The following is a 21,098-nucleotide window of genomic DNA, read 5'->3' as shown; positions in this document are numbered from 1 at the left end:
CCTGTATAGGACAGGGGTTCCGCTAGCTAGCGGCACCCCGTTCCGCTACCGGAACCCCTCGCCAACAGCCAACGAAATAGCAGGGCGCCAAATACAAATCAACAGAAATCTCATAAATCAAATTTTTCAAACATACAAGTATTAGGCACCATTTTAAAGATAAAATTCTCGTTAATCCAGCCACAGTGTCTGATTTAAAAAATGCTTTATAGCGAAAGCTTCACAAACGATTATGTTAGGTCACCACCAAGTCACAGAAAAACCCAGCCATTTTTCCTGCCAAAGAGAGGAGTCACAAAAAGCACAAATAGAGATAAAATTAATCACTAACCTTTGATAATCTTCATCAGATGACACTCATAGGACTTCATGTGACACAATACATGTATATTTTGTTCGATAAAGTGCCTATTTATATCCAAAAATCTCATTTTACATTGGTGTGTTATGTTCAGTAGTTCAAAAACATGCTATGATTTTGCAGAGAGCCACATGAATTCACAGAAATACTCATTATAAATGTTGATAAATTCAAGTGTTATGCATGGAACTTTAGATACACTTTTCCTTAATGCAACCGCTGTGTCAGATTTCAAAAAACTTTACGGAAAAAGCATAATCTGAGAACGGCGCTCAGAGCCCAAACTAGCCAGAGAAATATCCGCCATGTTGGGTAGTCAACATTATTCATAAATAGCATTATATAAATTCACTTACCTTTGATGATCTTCATCAGAATGCACTCCCAGGAATCACAGTTCCACAATAAATCTTTGTTTTGTTCGATAATGTTCATCATTTATGTCCATTTATGTCCAATAGCTTCTTTTGTTAGGGTGTTTGGTAAACAAATCCAAAAGCGCGATCTGGTCCATTCGGACGAAACGTTCAAAAAGTTATATTACAGGTCGAAGAAACTTGTCAAACTAAGTATAGAATCAATCTTTAGGATGTTTTTATCATAAAAGTTCAATAATGTTCCAACCGGAGAATTCCATTGTCTGAGGAGAAGCAATGGAACGAGAGCTAACTCTCAAGTGAAAGCGCGTGATTGAGAACGAGGCTGTAGGCAGACCTCTTAGTCAAACAGCTCCCATCCGGCCCCCCTTCACATGAGAAGCCTGAAACAACGTTCTAAAGACGGTTGACATCTAGTGGAAGCCGTAGGAAGTGAAAATGAACCCATATCCCACTTTGTATTCGATAGGGGTGAGTTGAAAAACTACAAACCTCAGATTTACCACTTCCTGTTTGGATTTCTTCTCAGGTTTTTGCCTGCCATATGAGTTCTGTTATACTCACAGACATCATTCAAACAGTTTTAGAAACTTCAGAGTGTTTTCTATCCAATACTACTAATAATATGCATATATTAGCATCTGGGACTGAGTAGGAGGCAGTTCACTCTGGGCACGCTATTCATCCAAAAGTGAAAATGCTGCCCCCTATCCCAAACAAGTTAATTGTTTCCTTAAAGTTGTGGTATGTTGTTCTGCTTTTCCTTGTGTAGACATAGGTCAGGTCGGTGTCTATAGCCATGCTTTCATTAGGTCGTCTTATAGTATTTTATAGGAAATGTAGTAAAACAAGCTAAATAAAACCCTCAAACAGGCCTGGAGGGTGTGTGCTTCTGGGGCCTGCACCATTAGCAGTGTTATGGTAGTGTCATTAGGGTTCGCCACAGGGTTATTTTTCTATGCTGCCCATGCCAGCTGTGACTTCAGTCTGTGGCACTTAAAGCTCTCTCCCTCTCTCTCCTTACCTCTCTGCTCCTCGCCCCTCTTCATCTTCCCCCCCTCTCCTCTAACCTCCCCAGGACTCCATGGTTCAAAAGGGGACTCTGAGGATCTGGGAGGCCGCCTGAGGCAGGCCGAGACGCAGGCAGAGGAGCTGGCAGAGCAGTTGAGGACAGCCACCTCCAGCAAAGAGCAGTACAGAGCCATGGCCCAGAGCCTAGAGGAGTCCATGGATAAGGAGAAGCAGGTCAGGACTCCACCCTGGCTCCTAACCCCTTAGTAGTGTACCACCCCTTAGTAGTATACCACCCTATCCCCTAACCCCTTAGTAGTGCACTTCCATAAGCATTTTAGCACCAAATCTCTCACTCGCTTCCTCTCCTCGTTCCTCTCTCTAGGTGATGGAGCAGGCTCGGTCCTCCATGGAGGAGCGTGTAAAGGAGGCTCAGGAGCAGCACCGTCATCTGGAGAGGAAGCTCCTGGAAGCAGAGAAGGAGAAGCAGGGCCTGCAGGAGGAGAAGAGGAAAGCCCTGGCCTCCGTAGAGCAGCAGGTATGAAGCAGACATCTATGCCCTTACTGAAAATTTCCTCACTGTATAGCTCAAATGGTATAGCTGATACATTCAGTATTATTTAACCACATCCAGTACGCACCATAGGTGCTGGGTTCACACAATGCCGGGGTCGTCATTGTTCCATGTTGAAGATATGAACAGATTCCTGTTTTCCACCTGTGTGTGTCAGGTGGCTGAGCTGAGGAGGAGTCTGAGCAGTGTGCAGGCGGACCACCAGGAGGCGCTACAGAGGGCGGCGGTGGCAGCAGCCCAGGAACAGCAGGCCATACTGGACAGCCAGGAGCAGGTGAGATGGAGGCTTGGGCTGTGGCTAATTGGCCCTTATCGAGTTGTAGTGATGTGCCAACTTTTCACAAGGCATATCTGACCAAGCTATTTGCCACCTTGTTTCCCACTTTCCTCCTATAGAGCATTACCTGACTTGATTGTCGCTAACCCAAGTAAATGTCAACCATGATAATGTAGCATACATTATCAACCATTCATTAAGTACTGTATTACAGCTAGGTTGTCAGATAAAGCTTGTCTGTAATGCTGGTCTCTCCTCTTCTTTCCCCCCTCCCAGGCAACGCTGGCGTCGGAGGCTCAGGATAAGTACGAGCGTGAGATGATGCTTCACGCTGCAGACGTGGAGGCCCTCCAGGCAGCAAAGGCCCAGGCTCTGCAGGCAGCCACGCTCAGACAACAGCTGGAGGAGAGGGCCCAGAGAGCCTCTGCTCAGCTGCTGGAGGCCAGAGTCTCCTGGGAGGAACAGGAGAGGATCCTCAAGGTAGGTAATAGCAGTCGATTGATTAGATAGCAGTCAAGGGAAATGCTTATATTATGAATAATAGATATTGTGTTTGTTGCAAATGGTTTGACGTGTAGATGGTGATGGTTGAAAATAGATTCTTACACTTTTGTGTTGATGTTGGAAGCTAGCTAGTGATTGTGAACTCCCACTAGTTTGCAGGGGTTGTGCTGCTTATGTAGCTGGTGTACACCACAAGGCTATAATGTACATCTCTCTTGCTGTCAGGAGGAGATGTCTAAGGTGGCCTCTCGCTCTGAGGAGCTGCAGAGGCAAAACAGCCTCCTCCATGAACAGATTCAGACCATGAGCAGCAAGATAGCCGCCACCCTGCAGCGCCAGGTCAACGAGTGCCCTCTGAACATCTCCCTCACTGAGCAGGGAAAGTCTCAGGACCAGGTCCTCGAGATACTCAGGTAATGGTCTCTCACCCCCTCCCTCGATCTGTCTCTTTGGAAAGCAAGAGCAAGTTTGCCATTAAAGCCAATTTCATGCAATCACTGCACTTCTGCAACACCTTTTCTCTCATCATATCTTCTGTCCCCTCCCTGTCGTGATGCAGGTTTGTGCGTCGGGAGAAGGAGATAGCGGAGTCACGGTTCGAGGTGGCCCAGGGAGAAAGTCTTCGCCACAGGCTGAGAGTGGAGCACCTGGAGAGAGAGCTGAGAGAACTGCAGGAAAGCTTTAGTGCTGAGCGGGAAAGGATGCAGGTGAGCTGGACAATATAGACAGCCAATGGTTTATGGGGGGATTTCCTGGACCCAGATTAATCCTATTCCTAGACTAAAAAGACATTTCAAAATCTGAGTGGTGAAAAAAAAACAGATTCTGTTGTCTTCATGATGAAATCGGGAGGGGGGGGCTATGGATCTGTCTCCGTTCGTTAGTATCTCAGACACCACTGCGCCGATTTTGACTAGACACAGAGAATTCTCTTATGTTATAGTCACAGCCGTGTATATTCCCCCTCAAGCCGATACCATGACGCCCCTCAGGGAACTACACTGGACTTTATGCCAACTGGAAACCACATATATATCCTGAGGCTGCATTTATTGTAGCTGGGGATTTTAACAAAGCAAATTTGATGAAAACGCTCTCGAAGTTCTATCAACACATTGACTGTTGTACTCGCGCTGGTAAAACACTCGACCACTGCTATTCTCTTTTCCGGGATGCCTACAAGGCCCTCCCTTCGGCAAATCAGATCACAACTCCATTTTGGTCCTCCCTCCCTTCCTATAGGCAGAAACTCAAACAGGAAGTACCCGTGCTAAGGTCTATTCAACGCTGGTCTGACCAATCGGAATCCATGCTTCAAGATTGTTTTGATCACGCGGACTGGGATATGTTCCAGGTAGCCTCTGAGAATAACATTGATGTATACACGGACACGGTGAGTTCATCAGGAAGTGTATAAGGGATGCTGTTCACGCTGTGCTTATAACCTACCCAAACCAGAAACCGTGGATAGATAGCAGCATCGCGCTAAACTGAAAGCATGAACCACTGCATTTAACCATGGCAAGGTGACTGGGAATATGGTTGAATACAAACAGTGTAGTTATTCCCTCCGCAAGGCAATCAAACAGGCAAAACGTCAGAACAGCGACAAAGAGGAGTCGCAGTTCAAAACGGCTCAGACACGAGACGTATCTGGCAGGGTCTACAGACTATTATGGATTACAAAGGGAAAACTAGCCACGTAGCGGACACCGTCTTGCTCCCGGACAAGCTAAACACCTTCAGCCGCTTTGAGGATAACACAGTGCCATCGACGCGGCCCGCTCCCACAGACTGTGGGCTCTCGTTCTCCGTGGCCGACGTGAGTAAGACATTTAAGTGTGTTAACCCTCGCAAGGCTGCTGGCCCAGATGGCATCCCTAGCCACGTCCTCAGAGCATGCACAGAGCATGCACAGACCAGCTGGCTGGAGTGTTTACGGGCATATTCAATCTCTCCCTATCCTAGTCTGTTGTCCCGACATGCTTCAAGATGTCCACCATTGTTCTTGTACCCAAAAAGGCAATGGTAACTGAACTAAATGACTATCGCCCCGTAGCACTCACTTCAGTCATCAGGAAGCTCACTTCAATTTGCTTACCGCCCCAATAGATCTACAGACAATGCAATCGCCATTGCACTGCACACAGCCCTATCTCATCTGGACAAGAGGAATACCTATGTAAGGATACTGTTCATTGACTATAGCTTCTTAGCCTTCAACACCATAGTACTCTCCAAGCTCATCATCAAGCTCAGGGCCCTGCATCTGAACCCCGCCCTGTGCAACTGGGTCCTGGACTTCCTGACTGGTTGCCCCAGGTGGTGAAGGTAGGAAACAACACCTCCACTTCACTGCTCAGCCCCCTCCTGTACTCCCTGTACACCCATTACTGCGTGGCCATGCACACCTCCAACTCAATCATTAAGTTTGCAGATGACACAACTGTAGTAGGCCTGATTACCAACAATGACGAGACAGCCTACAGGGAGGAGATGAGGGCCCTGACGGAGTGGTGCCAGGAAAATAACCTCTCCCTCAACGTCAACAAAACGAATGAGATGATCGTGGACTTCAGGAAAAAGCAGAGGGAGCACGCCCCTTTCCACATTGACTGGACCACAGTGGAGAATGTGGAAAACTTAAAGTTCCTTGGCATACACATCACTGACGATTTGAAATGGTCCACCCACACTGAAGAAATTTGGCTTGGCCCTTTAGACCCTTACAAACTTTTACAGATGCACAATTGAGAGCATCCTGTCGGGCTGCATCACCACCTGGTACGGCAACTGCACTGCCCGCAACCGCAGGGCTTTCCAGAGGGTGTTGCGGTGTACCTAATGCATCACCGGGGGCAAACTACCTGTTTGCGTACTCCTTTACTAATTTCATATGTATATACTGTATTCTACTGTATTTCAGTCAATGCTGCGACAACATTGCTCGTCCTAATGTTTATATATTTCTTAATTCCATTATTTTACTTTCAGATTTGTGTGTATTGTTCAATAAAATTAGATTTGAATTGTCACTAATTGGCCCATTGGGGGCGCTGCGTCGATAATGGCAGACATGTTTACTGTTGCCTTGTTCATGAATGAAGAGGGTGTGGGTGACGAGAGAAATGGCAGCTCAATATGATCATGTCACCCAAGTGCTGTTTATGACCTTTAACCCCTGACCCCAGGTGACAGCTAAGACCCTGGCTCAGCACGATGAGCTGATGAAGAAGACTGAGACCATGAGTGTCCTGATGGAGACCAACAAGATGCTGAGGGAGGAGAAGGAGAGGATGGAGCAGGAGCTGCAGCAGACACAGGCTAAAGTAAGACAGCAGGTTTACTTTCTCAGGGTTAAAGCACCAAACTTTGGATTTGATATCATAACCAATGTTAACATTTTTCTCAGGAAACCTTCTGTGAATTTGGTCCCAGTTTAGTTTTTAGGCCTGTTTTAGACTGAGGCCTAACTTTTTTTCTCTCTGTATTGATTGACATACTTTTATATATTTTCCTCCCTCCGTCAGGTGCGTAAGCTGGAGTTAGACGTAATGCCCATGCAGGAGTCCAACGCTGAACTGAGTGAGAAGAGCGGCATGCTGCAGGCAGAGAAGAGGATTCTGGAAGAGGACATCAAACGCTGGAAGGCCAGAACACAGGTTGCTTAGCGACAGAAAAAAGAATACCACCCCCCCCCCCCCCCAAAAAAAAACTCTAAAGCTTAGAGTTGACTTTCTCAAAGTAGTGATACCAAGCTTGAACGATGCCTTCCTTGCGACCCACAGCTTGTCAAATGTCTGTAGACCTGTCTATTGAGTTTGGATTTGAAACATAATCTGTTCTGTATGTCCACATAGCAACTGGTGAGCCAGCAGAAGGACCCGGAGGAGTACAAGCGTCTCCACTTTGAGAAAGAGGCTCACCTCAAACGCATCCAGCAACTCACTGAGGAGACAGGCAGGCTCAAGGCTGAGGTGACCAGGTGGGAGTTAGCCTAGTCTATAATCCAAACTGAATATCACTGTTTTACTATTCTCTTATTACAGGGTACCAACGACCGCAAGGAAGCTGAATGACTTGATACAATAGATAAATGGGCTCCTCTTTGAAAAGCACAAATACTACACAATGAATTGGCAAGCAACCCAGTACAAAGTTTGATAATCAGATGAATGTAGTATTATGTAAGTCTGAGTATTTTTGTATTAAAGGAGATACATGTAGAATTCTAGCATTGTTATTTCAGAAAATGTCCATAATATATATGCAGTAATAGTGGAATGATAGTGAAATAATATCAACCACTAAATAAATATTTTGGGCCCATACAAAATTGCATTCTGATGGTGCAGCCTCCCTATTTGACAACAAAAGATGGTCCGTCTCTTGTTGTCAAATGGAAAAGCTGCAACCTCCCTCTCTTCCATCAGCATCACTCAAACGCGTGGTAATCTCCTCAGGAATAGAATCAACAGTGGCAATAGAAATCGCTCTGCCATTACCTGGTTGCATTTTTTTATTTTTATGTTTGCCTAATTTCAGTTTGTTACAAAACAAGTGTAGAAAATTGTATCATCTAAACCACTGTGAAATATATTTTAAATAACTCAAAATATCCAATGTTTCAGCTGTTTGAAGCTGGTATACAAAATTGGAAGTAAAAAGACGCAAAAGTGGGTCAGGGGACAGGGAGTAAAGCCAGGAAGGGGGGGGGGTTGTTTGAAGTCAGGCTGTGTTGCAATTCACCTAGTTCAACAAGGGGGCTGCGTTCTACATGTAGATCTTTAATATCTGATCTTCCTGTAGGAGTGGCGGGTCGGTGACATCCCTGCAGAGCCAGGTGCAGATGCTGCGTGAAGGCCTGGGGAAGGTGAGCTCTGAGAGGGATGCGCTGAGGAGGGACGTAGAGGCCAAGAACCTGGACATCCAGGAAAAGTTCCGCACCATCACTCAGGTCAGGAAGATCGGCCGCCGCTACAAGACCCAGTATGATGAGCTCAAGGTGGAGCACGACAAGGTGGGTTATTTGGTGAAACAGCTGGTGCCTTTTCTGGTTTCATAGAGGGAAACTTTTTTTTATTTTTATTGATTGTCACGGAGTTGTTTCCTGAAACCCAGCCTTGAATTCACTCCGTCTCCAAGATTCAAAAAACAAGATTCCTCTCAATTGTTTTCTCATGAAACTAATAATATCCCTACTCATCTTGTCACTAAATTACAAATGTGCTGGTCTGGAATGGTACCAAGTCGGACAACTCAAAATGTCTAACCTGATGTCCTTGATTAAACATTCTATTGTGTGAATTCTGCCATGCTGTATTGAGTGTTGGACTGATCTCCTTTACAGATGGTGTCAGAGGCAGCATCCACACCAGCCCAGGAGCAGGAGGTCCAGCAGGCCTCAGCCCAGGAGGTCCAGGGTCTGAGAGACTCCCTGGGACAGTCTGAGACCCGGACTAGAGACCTAGAGGGACAGCTGGATAACCTCAACAAGGTCAGAGCAGTGTTTCCCCTATACCAGTGGTCACCAACGTTTCTGAGTCAAGATCACTTTCTGAGTCAAAATACAAGCCTAGATCTACCGCTCAGATTTTCTTTTTTATCATGGCTTAAACGTAAGCCTATGCAACATTAACCAATTTAAAAACAGTTATTTCTGTAAAACTGAGGTTTTTGCAGTAGACTATAGCCCCAATACATTATCACTGCATATTGGCTCTGCTTGAATTACCCTGCCAATGTTCTTCTCAGATCATTTGTTGTATTACTTGAGGCACAGCTTAGTGAGCATAATAATGTTTTTTTTTTTTTTACTGGACTGAGGGAGGGAGCAGTGGGAGCAACCGCCCCTCCGCTCTCCCTCCCTCCGCTGAGAAAAGGGTGACACAGTTAGAGATCGACCAATTAATCTGCATGGCCGATTTTAATTAGGTCCGATTTTCACTATTTTCATAACAATCGATTAATTGTGATTGTGACCACCTGTTACGCGAGTGCAGCGTCAAAAGGACTCTGTGGCTGCAACTAGCCACGGTAAATTGCTAGCTAGCATTAAACTTATCTTAGAAAAAACAATCAATCTTCACATAATCACTAGTTAACTACACATGGTTGATGATATTTCTAGGTTATCTAGCTTGTCCTGTGTTGCATATAATCAATGTGGTGCCTGTTAATTTATCATCGAATCACAGCCTACTTCAACTTCGCCAAATGGGTGATGATTTAACAAAAGCGCATTGGCGAAAAAAGCAATCTTTGCAGAAATGTACCTAACCATAAACATCAATGCCTTTATTAAAATCAATACACAGAAGTATCTTTTTTTAAACCTGCATATTTAGTTAAAATAAATTAATGTTAGCAGGCAATATTAACTCGGGAAATTGTCACTTCTCTTGCATTCAGTGCAGGCAGAGGCAGGGTATACGCAACATTTTGGGCCGCCTGGCTTTGTTATGAACTGTGAACTAATTTGCCAGAATTTTACATAATTATAACATAACATTGAAGGTTGTGCAATGTAACAGCAATATTTAGACTTAGGGTTGCCACCCGTTCGATAAAATACGGAACCGTTCCGTATTTCACTGAAAGAATAAACACTTTATTTTCGAAATTATAGTTTACGGATTTTACCATATTAAAGACCAAAGGTTCGTATTTCTGTGTTTATTATAATTAAGTCTATGATTTGATAGAGCAGTCTGACTGAGCGGTGGTAGGCAGCAGCAGGCTCGTAAGCATTCATTCAAATAGCACTTTCCTGCGTTTACCAGCAGCTCTTAGCAATGCCTGAGGCACAGCGCTGTTTATGACTTCAAGCCTATCAACTCCCAAGATTAGGCTGGCAATACTAAAGTGCCTATAAGAACATCCAATAGTCAAAGGTATATGAAATACAAATGGTATAGAGAGAAATAGTCGACGCTTCATAATTCCTATATAACTACAACCTAAAACTTCACAACTGGGAATATTGAAGAACTGGGAATATTGAACCACAAGCTTTCATATGTTCTCATGTTTTGAGCAGGGAACTTAAATGTTAGCTTTTTTACATGGCACATATTGCACTTTTACTTTCTTCTCCAACACTGTGTTTTTGCATTATTTAAACCAAATTGAACATGTTTCATTATTTATTTAAGACTAAATATATTTTATTTATGTATTATATTAAGTTAAAATAAAAGTGTTCATTGTTCATTCAGTATTGTTGTAATTGTCATTATTACAAATATATATATAGAAAAATCGTCCGATTAATCGTTATCAGCTTTTTGTGGTCCTCCAATAATCGGTATCGGCGTTGAAAAATCATAATCGGTCGACATCTAGACACAGTCTTCCAGCTGATGGCGACACTCACGTTGCACTGCATTATTTCTGCATCATCCACTAATTCACGTTACTCCTATGAATAGAGAAAGTGAAATATTCCTCGATATTAAATAAACACAAACCTCTAATAATTACAACGTAAGCTTATCAAAACACTTTGCTATACTCATTCATTGATCTGCAGTGCTGGTTGTAGCATGAGTGAAAGTAGGGAGAACACGCATTTTAAAGTGTTGACAATGCTGAATAACAACGTAAACATGAACTTACTCAAAAACAGCAGCGCTTTGCTGTATTTGTTGAGTCTCTATTGACAAGGCTTCTTTTTACAGTCTATGACTTGAGGAAACTGCAGACACGGTGATCTAAGCTATCTGATTGGTCTGCCTTAGGCCTATAGGTGCACTTGATTTGCTCTTAGGGCCTGCCGGGTAGGCGGAGTTCTACCTTCAGAAACATTAAATGGTTCCAAATAGGAACACTTTGCCTTCCCTGTGTTAGGGCTGCTGAATAGAGTGTACCAACAGTGCGAAAAAGAAAAAAATAGGAACACAAGGCTTTATCGTTGGGTTTTTTACAGAAATGTTTGGTGATCGACTAGGAATGCCTTGGAGATCGACCGGTTGGTGACCGCCGCTCTACATTATTTTCCAGGCAACATCCAGGCTCACTTTCACCAAAATTGTAAATTGAAACTAGTAATTGCCTAACTCTTTTAGGCGGAGGTTTCATGGGATAAATCGTTTTTCTACTTACCCAGAACTCGTGGATAGCATTTGTATGTCTCTGCGTGCAGTATGATATTGAATACTGCATTGTTGGGAAAGAGCTTGTTTTGTTAGTAAGCATTTCACTGTACGGTTTTACACCTGCTGTATCCTGTGCACGTGACAAACTTTGAAAGTTGAAGGAAGTTAGTTTCGAGAGCCAATGCCATCTCTATCTAGCGTTATTGCATTGACTGGAAGTCTACAGGTATGCTAAACCATGGTGTGTCTCCCTCAGGTGGTGGCTGAGCGTGAGGCAGAGGTGCGTGGGGCCCAAGAGCAGGCCTCCGGGCTGCAGACGGAGCTGACCAGGTTGAGACAGGAGCTGCAGGAGAAGGCCTCCCAGGAGGACACCCTCAGACAGCAGATGTCTGAGAAGGAGGAGAAGACCAGAAAAGCCCTCGTAGGGGCCAAGCAGAAGATCAACCAGCTCATCGGTAAGAGGCCAGGCCAGGTAACCTGACTGCGGCGCAAGCTTGTGTGTCGGGTTGAGTCTTGGTGAGCTTTGCATAAAGGTATATGTGAATGCTGATTTCTCAAATGTTTTTACTTGTCATCCCAACCGTTTGCTGGGTGTCAGGGGAATTAAATTAACACCCACCAAATGAGCATAGGTTTGGGTATTGGCAGGCAACAATGTCTATATCACCAGCCACGTTGGCGGGTGGTCTATTTGCAGGGCTCTACAGTGCAAGCATTACATTTGCTTATTAAAAATAGTCAAAGTCAAGTTTGAGCACAAGTTGCGGTTATAGAAGAATAGCAGATAAATGCTGCAGTAGCTGTTTTCAAACTATTTCTGCTGTTTTGTTTCATATCTACTAATCGCACAAAGAAATATGAATCCTATATCCCACCTCGCACGGCAACACTGCCTGGCAGAGGAGCTGTGCGCACTGAGTGAAGTGCTGATACATTTTTGGAGGCGCAGTTCGCAGGCATAAAAGTTGGTCTAATTTACTCGAAAGACTACAATGTGGGACATTATCCTTGTGTTTATTAGCCGTTTATACTGAACAGAAATATAAACCCATATGTCAAAGATTTTACTGAGTTCAGTTCATTTAAGGAAATCTCTCATTTTAAATTAATTAATTAGGCCCTAATCTATGGATTTCACATGACTGGGAATACAGATGTCCATCTGTTAGTCACAGATACCTTAAAAAAGGTAGGGGTTTGGATCAGAAAACCACCAGTCAGTATCTGGTGTGACCACCATTTGCCTCATGCAGCGTGTCACAACTCCTTTGCATAGAGTTGATCAGGCTGTTTATTGTGACCTGTGAATGTTGTCCCATTCCTCAATGGCTTTGCGATGTTGTTGGATATTGGAATGCTCTGTCATACACGTCAGTCCAGAGCATCCCTAACATGCTCAATGGGTGACATGTCTAGTGAGTATGCAGGCCATGGAAGAACTGGGACATTTTCAGCTTCCAGGAATTGTGTACAGATCCTTGCATTATCATGCTGAAACACATAAGGTGATGGCGGTGGATGAATGACACGACAATGGGCCTCAGGATCTCGTCAAGCTACCTCTGTTTATTCAAATTGCCATTGATAAATTGCAATTGTGTTCGTTTTCCGTAGCTTATGCTTGCCCTTTCCATAACCCCACCGCCACCATGGGGCACCCTGTTCACAACATTTACAACAGCAAACCGCTCGCCCACACAACACTACATGCTGTCTGCCATCTGCCCAGTACAATTGAAACTGGGATTCATCCTTGAAGAGCACACTTCTCCAGCGTGCCAGTGGCCATCGAAGGTGAGCATTTGTCCACTGAAGTTGGATAAAACGCCGAACTGCAGTCAGGTCAAGACCTTGGTGAGCACGTAGATTAACTTTCCTGAGACGGTTTCAGACAGTTTGTGCTGAAATTCTTCGGTTTGCAAACCCACAGTGTCCTCAGCTGTCTGGGTCTCTGGTCTCAGATGATCCCGCAGGTGAAGAAGCCAGATGTGGAGGTCCTGAGCTGGCGTGGTTACACATGGTCTGCGGTAGTGAGGCCGGTTGGACATACTGACAAATTCTCTAAAACGACATTGTGTTAGAGAAATCAACATTCAATTCTCTGGCAACAACTCTGGTGGACATTCCTGTAGTTAGCATACCTATTGCACACTCCCTCAACTTGAGACATCTGTGGCATTCTATTGTGTGACACAACTGCACATTTTAGAGTGGCCTTTTATTTTCCCCACCACAAAGACTTTACATATTGCGTTTACATTTTTGTTCAGTATAGATTGTTTTGTTCACAAGAGTGGTTGTTTTTCAATGTTAGTTTGAATCTGCTGCTTCAACTGATGGCAAAGAGAGGCTGTAGACGCAGTCTACTACTAGTCACATCTCAAACACAGACACGTGACACAACTCGAGTGGCCTTGTTGGCACGGTAATGTCGCGTCCTTAAAGGGGCAGCAGAACATTGTCTCATCTGATATTTTGGTGACAAGACCCTGGTCACAGAACATGTAATGAATGTACCACATTACTTCTTAATTTTCTTGTTCAGAAACATTACAACGCATGTTTTTTTATTTTATTTTATTATTATGGCAAATATATTAATCTACCTGCCACAATTACTGGTGGACTAAATTAAATTTTAGGCCCTGCTGGGTGGCAAAAGCATTTTTACCTTTCACCTCATCCCAACCTCTTCCCCAGGCTCCAAGGACCAGCTGCAGAAGGAGAACGAGGAGCTGAAGCAACAGAGGGAGGAGCTGGAGGTCAGGGTCAGTGCTCTGAAGTCACAGTACGAGGGCCGTCTGAGCCGACAGGAGAGGGAGCTGCGGGACCTGAGGGAGCAGCAGGAGAGACATGGGGAGCAGAGGGATGAGCCTCCTGAACAGGGCCTCAGCAAGGTGAGATGGAGGGCTTAATGGAGGCATAGATTTCAATGGAGCACTTCCGCTTCATACCCCACAAGCCTGGATTGCTATTCATTATGGCCGTGGTGCGAATAACACATTCTATTCTACCTGTAGGCCCAGGAACAGCAGAGGACCACCGAGCAGAGAGGACCACTGAAGACCACCCCAGCTGCAGACAGGGGCAGGTAAAGTACATGCTACTCCTGCACACCACGTTCAATGATGTTTGGTGTTACATTGGTCACCTGTTGTATTTCCCCTTCCCTATAGCGCCAGTACCTCAGAGCCCCCCACTGCCAACATCAAGCCCACTCCTCTGGGGGCCCAGGGCCAGAGCAAGCCCCCTGTCAACCCTGGGAACAAGTCCACTCCCCGGGCCAGCATCCGGCCCATGATCACCCCCGCCACTGTGCCCACCCCCACTCCTACTGCTACCGTCATGCCCACCACACAGGTGGAGAACCAGGAAGGTGAGGAGTTCTGTGGAGCTAATATCATTGTTAAATCAAATAACATTACAACAGGTGTAGACCTGACCTTGAAATTCTTCCTTACGAGCCCTTTCCAAACAATGCAGAGTTAAAAAGTAAGATGATTTGGCAAAAAAGGAAACAATAACATAAAGAAAATGACAATAACGAGACTATATACAAGGAGTACCGGTACCGAGTCAATGTGCAGGGGTACGAGGTAATATGTACATGTAGGTACTAGGTGTGATAGTGATGTGAATGTTATTACATAGTTATTTGAGTATTGGTCATTTTAAAAGTGCTAGATGGCATTGTGTTTTGTAGTTGAAGTGAACTTTATTACTTGAATCTGATGAGATCCACGGATACTAATGCACATTTCAGAAGGAAGGATAGAGAATCAGACCGTAGCCATGGTATTTCCCTGTCTGACCCCTAGTGACCCTCTGACCCCTCTAGCCATGCAGTCTTCTGAGGGCCCGCTGGAGCATGTGACCGTGTATGGCAGTGCCAGCGGTTCAGTACGGTCAACCAGCCCCAGCGTTCAGAACACCAACCCAGTGCTGGCGGTCCAGCAGAACCAGACCACAGCCTTTGTCCAACCAACACAGCAACAGAGCCTGCCCCACACTGAACCAGCCAATCAAGAGCAGCCCCTGGCCCCAGTCGTCATTGAAGCTGCACCCAGCTCGCAAGTGGAGAGGCCTTCAACGTCCACAGCTGTGTTTGGGACAGGTGGGAGACGGGATTTAATCTAACCTGGGGTTTCTATAGATTTGGGGTATAGTAGCTTTGTCTAACTAAGCTCAAGGGTTGGCAATATACTCACTGTATTATCACTGGGCCTCCAATATTGAATGAAATACGCATATCCACCAAGTGAAGTTGGAAATGTGACTTTTCCAACCTTCCAGTTTCAGCCACCCCAGGGACATCCTCCATGTCCAAGAGACCGCGTGAGGAGGAGCAGGACACCTCTACGGTGACTGACACGGACACCCCCCAGGAGGACCCGTCTGAACCCCCCATCCCCAAGAAGCTACGCATCATCCAGAGGGTAGACCCAGAGGAGCCAGAGGCCCAGGAGGAGGTGCTGGCTGAGAGCAGTACAGAGGGATTGGTGCCTGGAGAGAGCCACGAGGCCCCAGAGAGCAGCCAGGTGAGACTGTGTGCGCATGCGGGTACCCACCCTATGTCTAGAGGCTGAGATGGTCTTTCTGGTTTGTGTGTCTTTTGTGCGTGTAGCCATGTGTGTGTCTATATCAGCAGGTGGTGGAGGAGTACCCAGTACTAGACGAGGCTGATGAGGGGACAGCGTCTCAGTCTGTCCCCGTAGAGCTACTTCTGTCCCAGCCCACCGAGGTTACACTCTCATACGACTCCCCCGAAGAATCCCCTCAGCACGATGTCATCGTCATAGTGACTGACTCGGAGAGCGAGGATGAGCAGGAGGATGACGAGGAAGAGGAACCGGTACGGACTGAGGGAAATATTGTTGATGGAAATATTTTAGGGGCTAGACACTTTAATTGAACTCCCTCAAGTCCTAGCAGATGGAAAATCTTGCCCAAAATTGAGGTATTTGGCCCTTAGAAATCTGTCAAACTTACATTTTAGTAATTTAGCAGACGCTCTTATCCAGCGCGACTTACAGTAGTGAGTGCATACATTTCGTACTTTTCCATAATGGTCTCCCGTGGGAATTGAACCTACAACCCTGGCGTTTCAAGCACCATGCTCTACCAACTGAGCCAAACTCTATTAGAATGGATGAAAAGGTCTATATGCAGCCCATACTCATGAAGATGTTAAATTCACCAATGACTGTGCTGGATTATGAGACCTTTTGGTAACACTTTACTTGACACCCAGCTTCATAACAGTCATAACCATGTCATAACAACTGACCTAACTGGTCATAACTGTCATGACTAGAGGTCGACCGATTATGATTTTTCAACGCCGATACGCATTATTGGAGGACAAAAAAAGCCGATGCCGATTTAATAAATAAATAAATAAAATATTTATATATATCATATATCATTCAGTATAAACGGCTAATAAACACAAGGATAATGTCCCACAAACACACATTTTTGTAACAATGACAATTGCAACAATACTGAATCAACAATGAACACTTTTATTTTAACTTAATATAATACATAAATAAAATCTATTTAGTCTCAAATAACATGAGAACATGTGTTAAAACGAACCACCAGCTTTCATGGGTCTTCAATATTCCCAGTTAAGAAGTTTTAGGTTGTAGTGCAGAAAGCAGAGCTTGTCTGCATGGTCCCCTGTCAGTCTGCTCCTCTGCAAAACACAGACCTTATTTGAAGTAGATCAAGACATTCTCTATGGAAGACATGAACGGTAAAATAACGAAGGAACCCCTTTCAAGTTCAGCCGCAAGTTATTACAGGAATTATAACGCGTCGACTATTTCTCTCTAAACCATATACCTTTGACTAATCCGGAAACTATCACCTCGAAAACAAAACGTTTATTCCGTTCCGTATTTTATCTAACAGGTGGCATCCATGAGTCTAAATATTCCTGTTACATTGCACAACCTTCAATGTTATGTCATAATTACGTAAAATTCTGGCAAATTAGTTCGCAAAGAGCCAGGCGGCCCAAACTGTTGCATATACCCTGACTCTGCTTGCAATGAACGCAAGAGAAATGACACAATTTCACCTGGTTAATATTGCCTGCTAACCTGGATTTCTTTTAGCTAAATATGCAGGTTTAAAAATATATACTTGTGTATTGATTTTAAGAAAGGCATTGATGTTTATGGTTAAGTACACATTGGAGCAATGACAGTCATTGATTGTTTTTTATAAGATAAGTTTAATGCTAGCTAGCAACTTACCTTAACTTACTGCATTCGCGTAACAGGCAGGCTCCTCGTGGAGTTGGAGCATTGGACTAGTTAACTGTAAGGTTGCAAGATTGGATCCCCCGAGCTGACAAGGTTAAAAATCTGTCGAGGCAGAACATTCCTAAGCCATCATTGAAAATAAGAATGTGTTCTTAACTGACTTGCCTATTTAAATAAAGATTAAATAAAGGTGTAAAAAAAAAAGATTTAAAAAATGGGCAAATCGGCACCCAAAAATATCGATTTCCGATTGTTATGACACATATTAGACCTGTTTTGACATATTGCGTTATTTTAAGTCTAGTTATGACACCAACATTAGTGTAAAAACCCACAAACCCTACCACCCAAGGCAAAAGATTCCAGTACATCATAGCCTCCGTGTTAACAGTATGTTTGTCGTATTTGTGTGTAACTCGTGTGTAACTCTGTATTGTTGTTTGTGTCGCACTGCTTTGCTTTATCTTGGTCAGGTCGCAGTTGTAAATGAGAACTTGTTCTCAACTAGCTTACCTGGTTAAATAAAGGTGAAAAAAATAAATAATAATAATAATCATTTTTATTGACCATATAAAATTATCTTTGTAATTGCGCAATGTGTTATGAGTCAAGTAATGTGTGTCAAGTAATGTGTTACCAACCTTTTTATACCTGCCTCTCTGTAGGACTATGATGAAGAGGAGGAGGAGGAGGAAGATGAGGATGAAGAGGATGGCGGGATGGGAGAAGAGGGAGAGGAGAGCAACGAAGGTAGCGGAGACGGCAACGAGGCATACGAAGACGACTACACAGAGGTATGATCAACACGCACACTGTTACTAACCGAACTAGATCATTTCCAGTATGTTTTGTAATCCCACCCACTCCCTAATTCTTTCCACTCTCACGCCTCCCGTTGATGTTACATGTAGCCAGCCAATGTTGTAACCACGTGCATGTTTTTCTGTGTGACCAAACAGTGTCTCAGCAGTGCTCTTGCTTCACTCTGCTACCTCATGTCTGTGTTGTGATCTTGTGGCGTTGTGTGTGTGGGAGGGAGGTGTTGGGGGAACTGGAGGGTTGGCAGGGGAGAGGGGTAAGTGCTTTGTGGTCAGGGTGGGAGTGCAGAAGAAAGTGGGGCTGGGGGCACCATCTCTGCCTAGCTAGCTGTAAAGTTACAAGACCTCTTAAGGGAACACCTGTACAAGGGAAATAAATCCGGACCAGAATGCATTGCTAACCGCACCAACACTGCCGGGCAGTAGGTAGTGCGTGTCAACCATCCTGTAACAACCTCCTTCCCTCCTCTTTCCTCTTCTGTCTCTCTCCCACTGTGTGTGCGTTCCTCCTCCCTCAAAGGGTGCTGACGCGACAGACCCAGGCACGGAGACAGAGGAGAGTCTAGGAGCATCGGACTCCACTCAGCGCCCGTACGACTCCCAGACACACAGCTGTAAGACGATGGATACTCTGTCACACACCGTTGTCTCGGCAGCCACCTATGAAACTTTCGCAGGAATGTCTGCGGGAGATGTTATATGTTAGTGTCTGTCTGGATTGAGTGATACATTTCAGTCACTCTGTTGGTAGAATAACCAAGTCATTTGATTCACCATATCGGAAACTCATACAGACATGAGCCTATTTCACAATATTATTGCGTTGTCTGTTGTTTTATTGTGATTTTGATGTAAAGGAGAACTCTCTGTCAAACTAAACCACTGTTTCCCCTCTCCTGTTCTGTCAGTTGAGGGCAGCAGCAGTATGGAAGCCTTCTCCAGTGAACCAACCAGTTCTGCTCCCAGAATGCCCCGGTCACCACGGAGGGCACCCCACCCGCTGCCCCCCCGTCTCAACATCACCCAGGAACTGGGCCCCCCTGCTCAGGTACAGGTGTGTGCTTATGACTCAATATAACCATCTAAACTGTGTCTCTGTGTAAAACAATTGTATTGCAGTTTGTGGTATGGTTACATTTGTGCAGTATCAGGTTGTGGTAACCAGTAATGCGCGTGTCTTACAGCCCTCCATGCGTCGCCAGTCTGTAGGCAGAGTCCCTCAGCTCACCCCTGGGATGGCCAGCAGCGGAGTAAGTCACACCCTTGCATCTTAAAGGGATATAGTGTGAGATTTTGGTAATCAAGCCCTTTTTCTACCCAGTCAGATGAACTCATGAATAATATTTGTATGTCTCTGCGTGCAGTTTGAATGGAAGTTGTAGGTCGATTTGCGAGCCATTGCTAACTAGTGTTAGCACAATGACGAAGTCTATGGGAACAGATGGCATGCTAGCTGTTCCCATAGACTTCCGGTCATTGCGCTAACGCTAGTTAACACTTTTGCTAATGCTAGTTAGCAACTTCCTTCAAACTGCACGAAGAGACAAAGAAACGGTATCCATGAGTTCATCTGATGACTCTGGGTAGGTAGGAAAGGGGCTTAATTGTCAAAATCTCGCACTATCCCTTTAAACTGTATTTTATGTGTTTTGTTGTCAGTGTGTGTATAATATTCTCGCCCCTCCTACAGCAGCACTACTTTGACGATGATGACAGGATGGTACCCAGTACTCCTACTCTGGTGGTGCCACACCGCTCTGACGGCTTTGCAGAAGCTATCCAGTGAGTAACACACACACATACTTAAACACACCAAAATCAGCAGCTAAACACCACTAGTAAAGTTCCCATAGTTAACCCCATAGTACTTCTGACCTCTCTCTGTGGTCCAGTTCTCCCCAGGTGTCTGGTGTTCCCCGGTTCAGGTTCGGCACCCCAGAGGACCTGATATCCCAGACCTCCCACTCTGACCTGGGACAGCTGGCATCACAAGGAGGTAGTGGACTGTACACAGGCACACCTCATCCCGTTTATTTTTTCCCATACCCTAATATACCCTTTCTTTCTGAGACGTTTAATTTGACGAGATCTTACTGTTGCCACGTCCGTATCTCCATCTCTCAAATTGTGTGGTTTATGTTTATTGTAGGTTTGGTTCTAAAGGGTATCTGTGTATGTTGTAGGTCTGGGGATGTTTGATAGTCCTCTGTTCCTGCCAGGTCATGAGGATGAGTCTGGGGGCCGCAGTGTTCCCACCACACCCCTGCAGGTGGCTGCCCCAGGTATGGTTCACACACACACATTCTCTCTCTACTATCTTGACTCGAGAGACAATTTGAGAATTGTGTATCAGGCTATTAAGTTTCATTATTGGCAGTAATATTTGAACACTCCAGAATTCACTTTTTCCCCCCAGTGTCCATATTCACAGAGGTCCCGCCCTCTGAATGCCCCGAACACTCCTCCCTGTCTGTTCCTATGGTAACCAGCTCTACCCCGGGCCAGGCGGTGGCTGGAGGACCCCCTCCTAGGGACGAGAGCGATGTCTTAATGGAGCCTGAGGGAGACCGGTGAGACCATCTTGCTTACTCTATGAAATTGAACTTGAACCACAGCAGTAGTTAATGGTGTGATCCTCCACAGTAAATGACTGTGACTTGTGTATGTCCAGTGTGGAGGTGTCTCTGGAGCCTGTGGCGTCTCAGGCAGGGGAGATGGAGGAACCTGCCCAGCCCTCAGACGACGCAAGCCTGCCTTCTACCAGCCAGGAACCCTCCTCCAGCTCTGCAGGTACTGACCCCTACA

General features: G+C 45.1%; 1 protein-coding gene across 7 annotated transcripts in view; it reads left to right on the top strand.

Annotated features, from left to right (window-relative positions):
• LOC120052597 (nucleoprotein TPR-like) overlaps positions 1-21,098 on the top strand; it is a 43,434-nt gene that overhangs the window by 21,430 nt on the left and 906 nt on the right. Inside the window, exons 21-47 of one of the 7 annotated variants that reach the window (XM_038999605.1) lie at positions 1,817-1,983; positions 2,135-2,287; positions 2,481-2,597; positions 2,877-3,080; positions 3,330-3,517; positions 3,664-3,811; positions 6,296-6,433; positions 6,635-6,766; positions 6,965-7,089; positions 7,914-8,124; positions 8,455-8,601; positions 11,457-11,655; positions 13,901-14,097; positions 14,221-14,291; positions 14,377-14,576; positions 15,039-15,314; positions 15,494-15,738; positions 15,849-16,052; positions 18,141-18,269; positions 18,814-18,907; positions 19,202-19,347; positions 19,478-19,543; positions 19,984-20,075; positions 20,186-20,289; positions 20,477-20,575; positions 20,710-20,863; positions 20,965-21,083. In XM_038999605.1, coding sequence (XP_038855533.1) covers positions 1,817-1,983; positions 2,135-2,287; positions 2,481-2,597; positions 2,877-3,080; positions 3,330-3,517; positions 3,664-3,811; positions 6,296-6,433; positions 6,635-6,766; positions 6,965-7,089; positions 7,914-8,124; positions 8,455-8,601; positions 11,457-11,655; positions 13,901-14,097; positions 14,221-14,291; positions 14,377-14,576; positions 15,039-15,314; positions 15,494-15,738; positions 15,849-16,052; positions 18,141-18,269; positions 18,814-18,907; positions 19,202-19,347; positions 19,478-19,543; positions 19,984-20,075; positions 20,186-20,289; positions 20,477-20,575; positions 20,710-20,863; positions 20,965-21,083 — 4,125 coding nt within the window. Of the gene's footprint in view, positions 1-1,816; positions 1,984-2,134; positions 2,288-2,480; positions 2,598-2,876; positions 3,081-3,329; positions 3,518-3,663; positions 3,812-6,295; positions 6,434-6,634; positions 6,767-6,964; positions 7,090-7,913; positions 8,125-8,454; positions 8,602-11,456; positions 11,656-13,900; positions 14,098-14,220; positions 14,292-14,376; positions 14,577-15,038; positions 15,315-15,493; positions 15,739-15,845; positions 16,053-18,140; positions 18,270-18,813; positions 18,995-19,201; positions 19,348-19,477; positions 19,544-19,983; positions 20,076-20,185; positions 20,290-20,476; positions 20,576-20,709; positions 20,864-20,964; positions 21,084-21,098 lie in introns of all 7 variants that reach the window. The other 6 variants (XM_038999600.1, XM_038999604.1, XM_038999603.1 and 3 more) reach the window with 6 other exon arrangements.

This window comes from Salvelinus namaycush, chromosome 8, assembly GCF_016432855.1.
Source record: "Salvelinus namaycush isolate Seneca chromosome 8, SaNama_1.0, whole genome shotgun sequence".
Classification (NCBI taxonomy): Eukaryota; Metazoa; Chordata; class Actinopteri; order Salmoniformes; family Salmonidae; genus Salvelinus; species Salvelinus namaycush.
The sequence above is the reverse complement of the archived record's forward strand: the minus strand, read 5'-3'. Positions and strand labels throughout refer to the sequence as shown.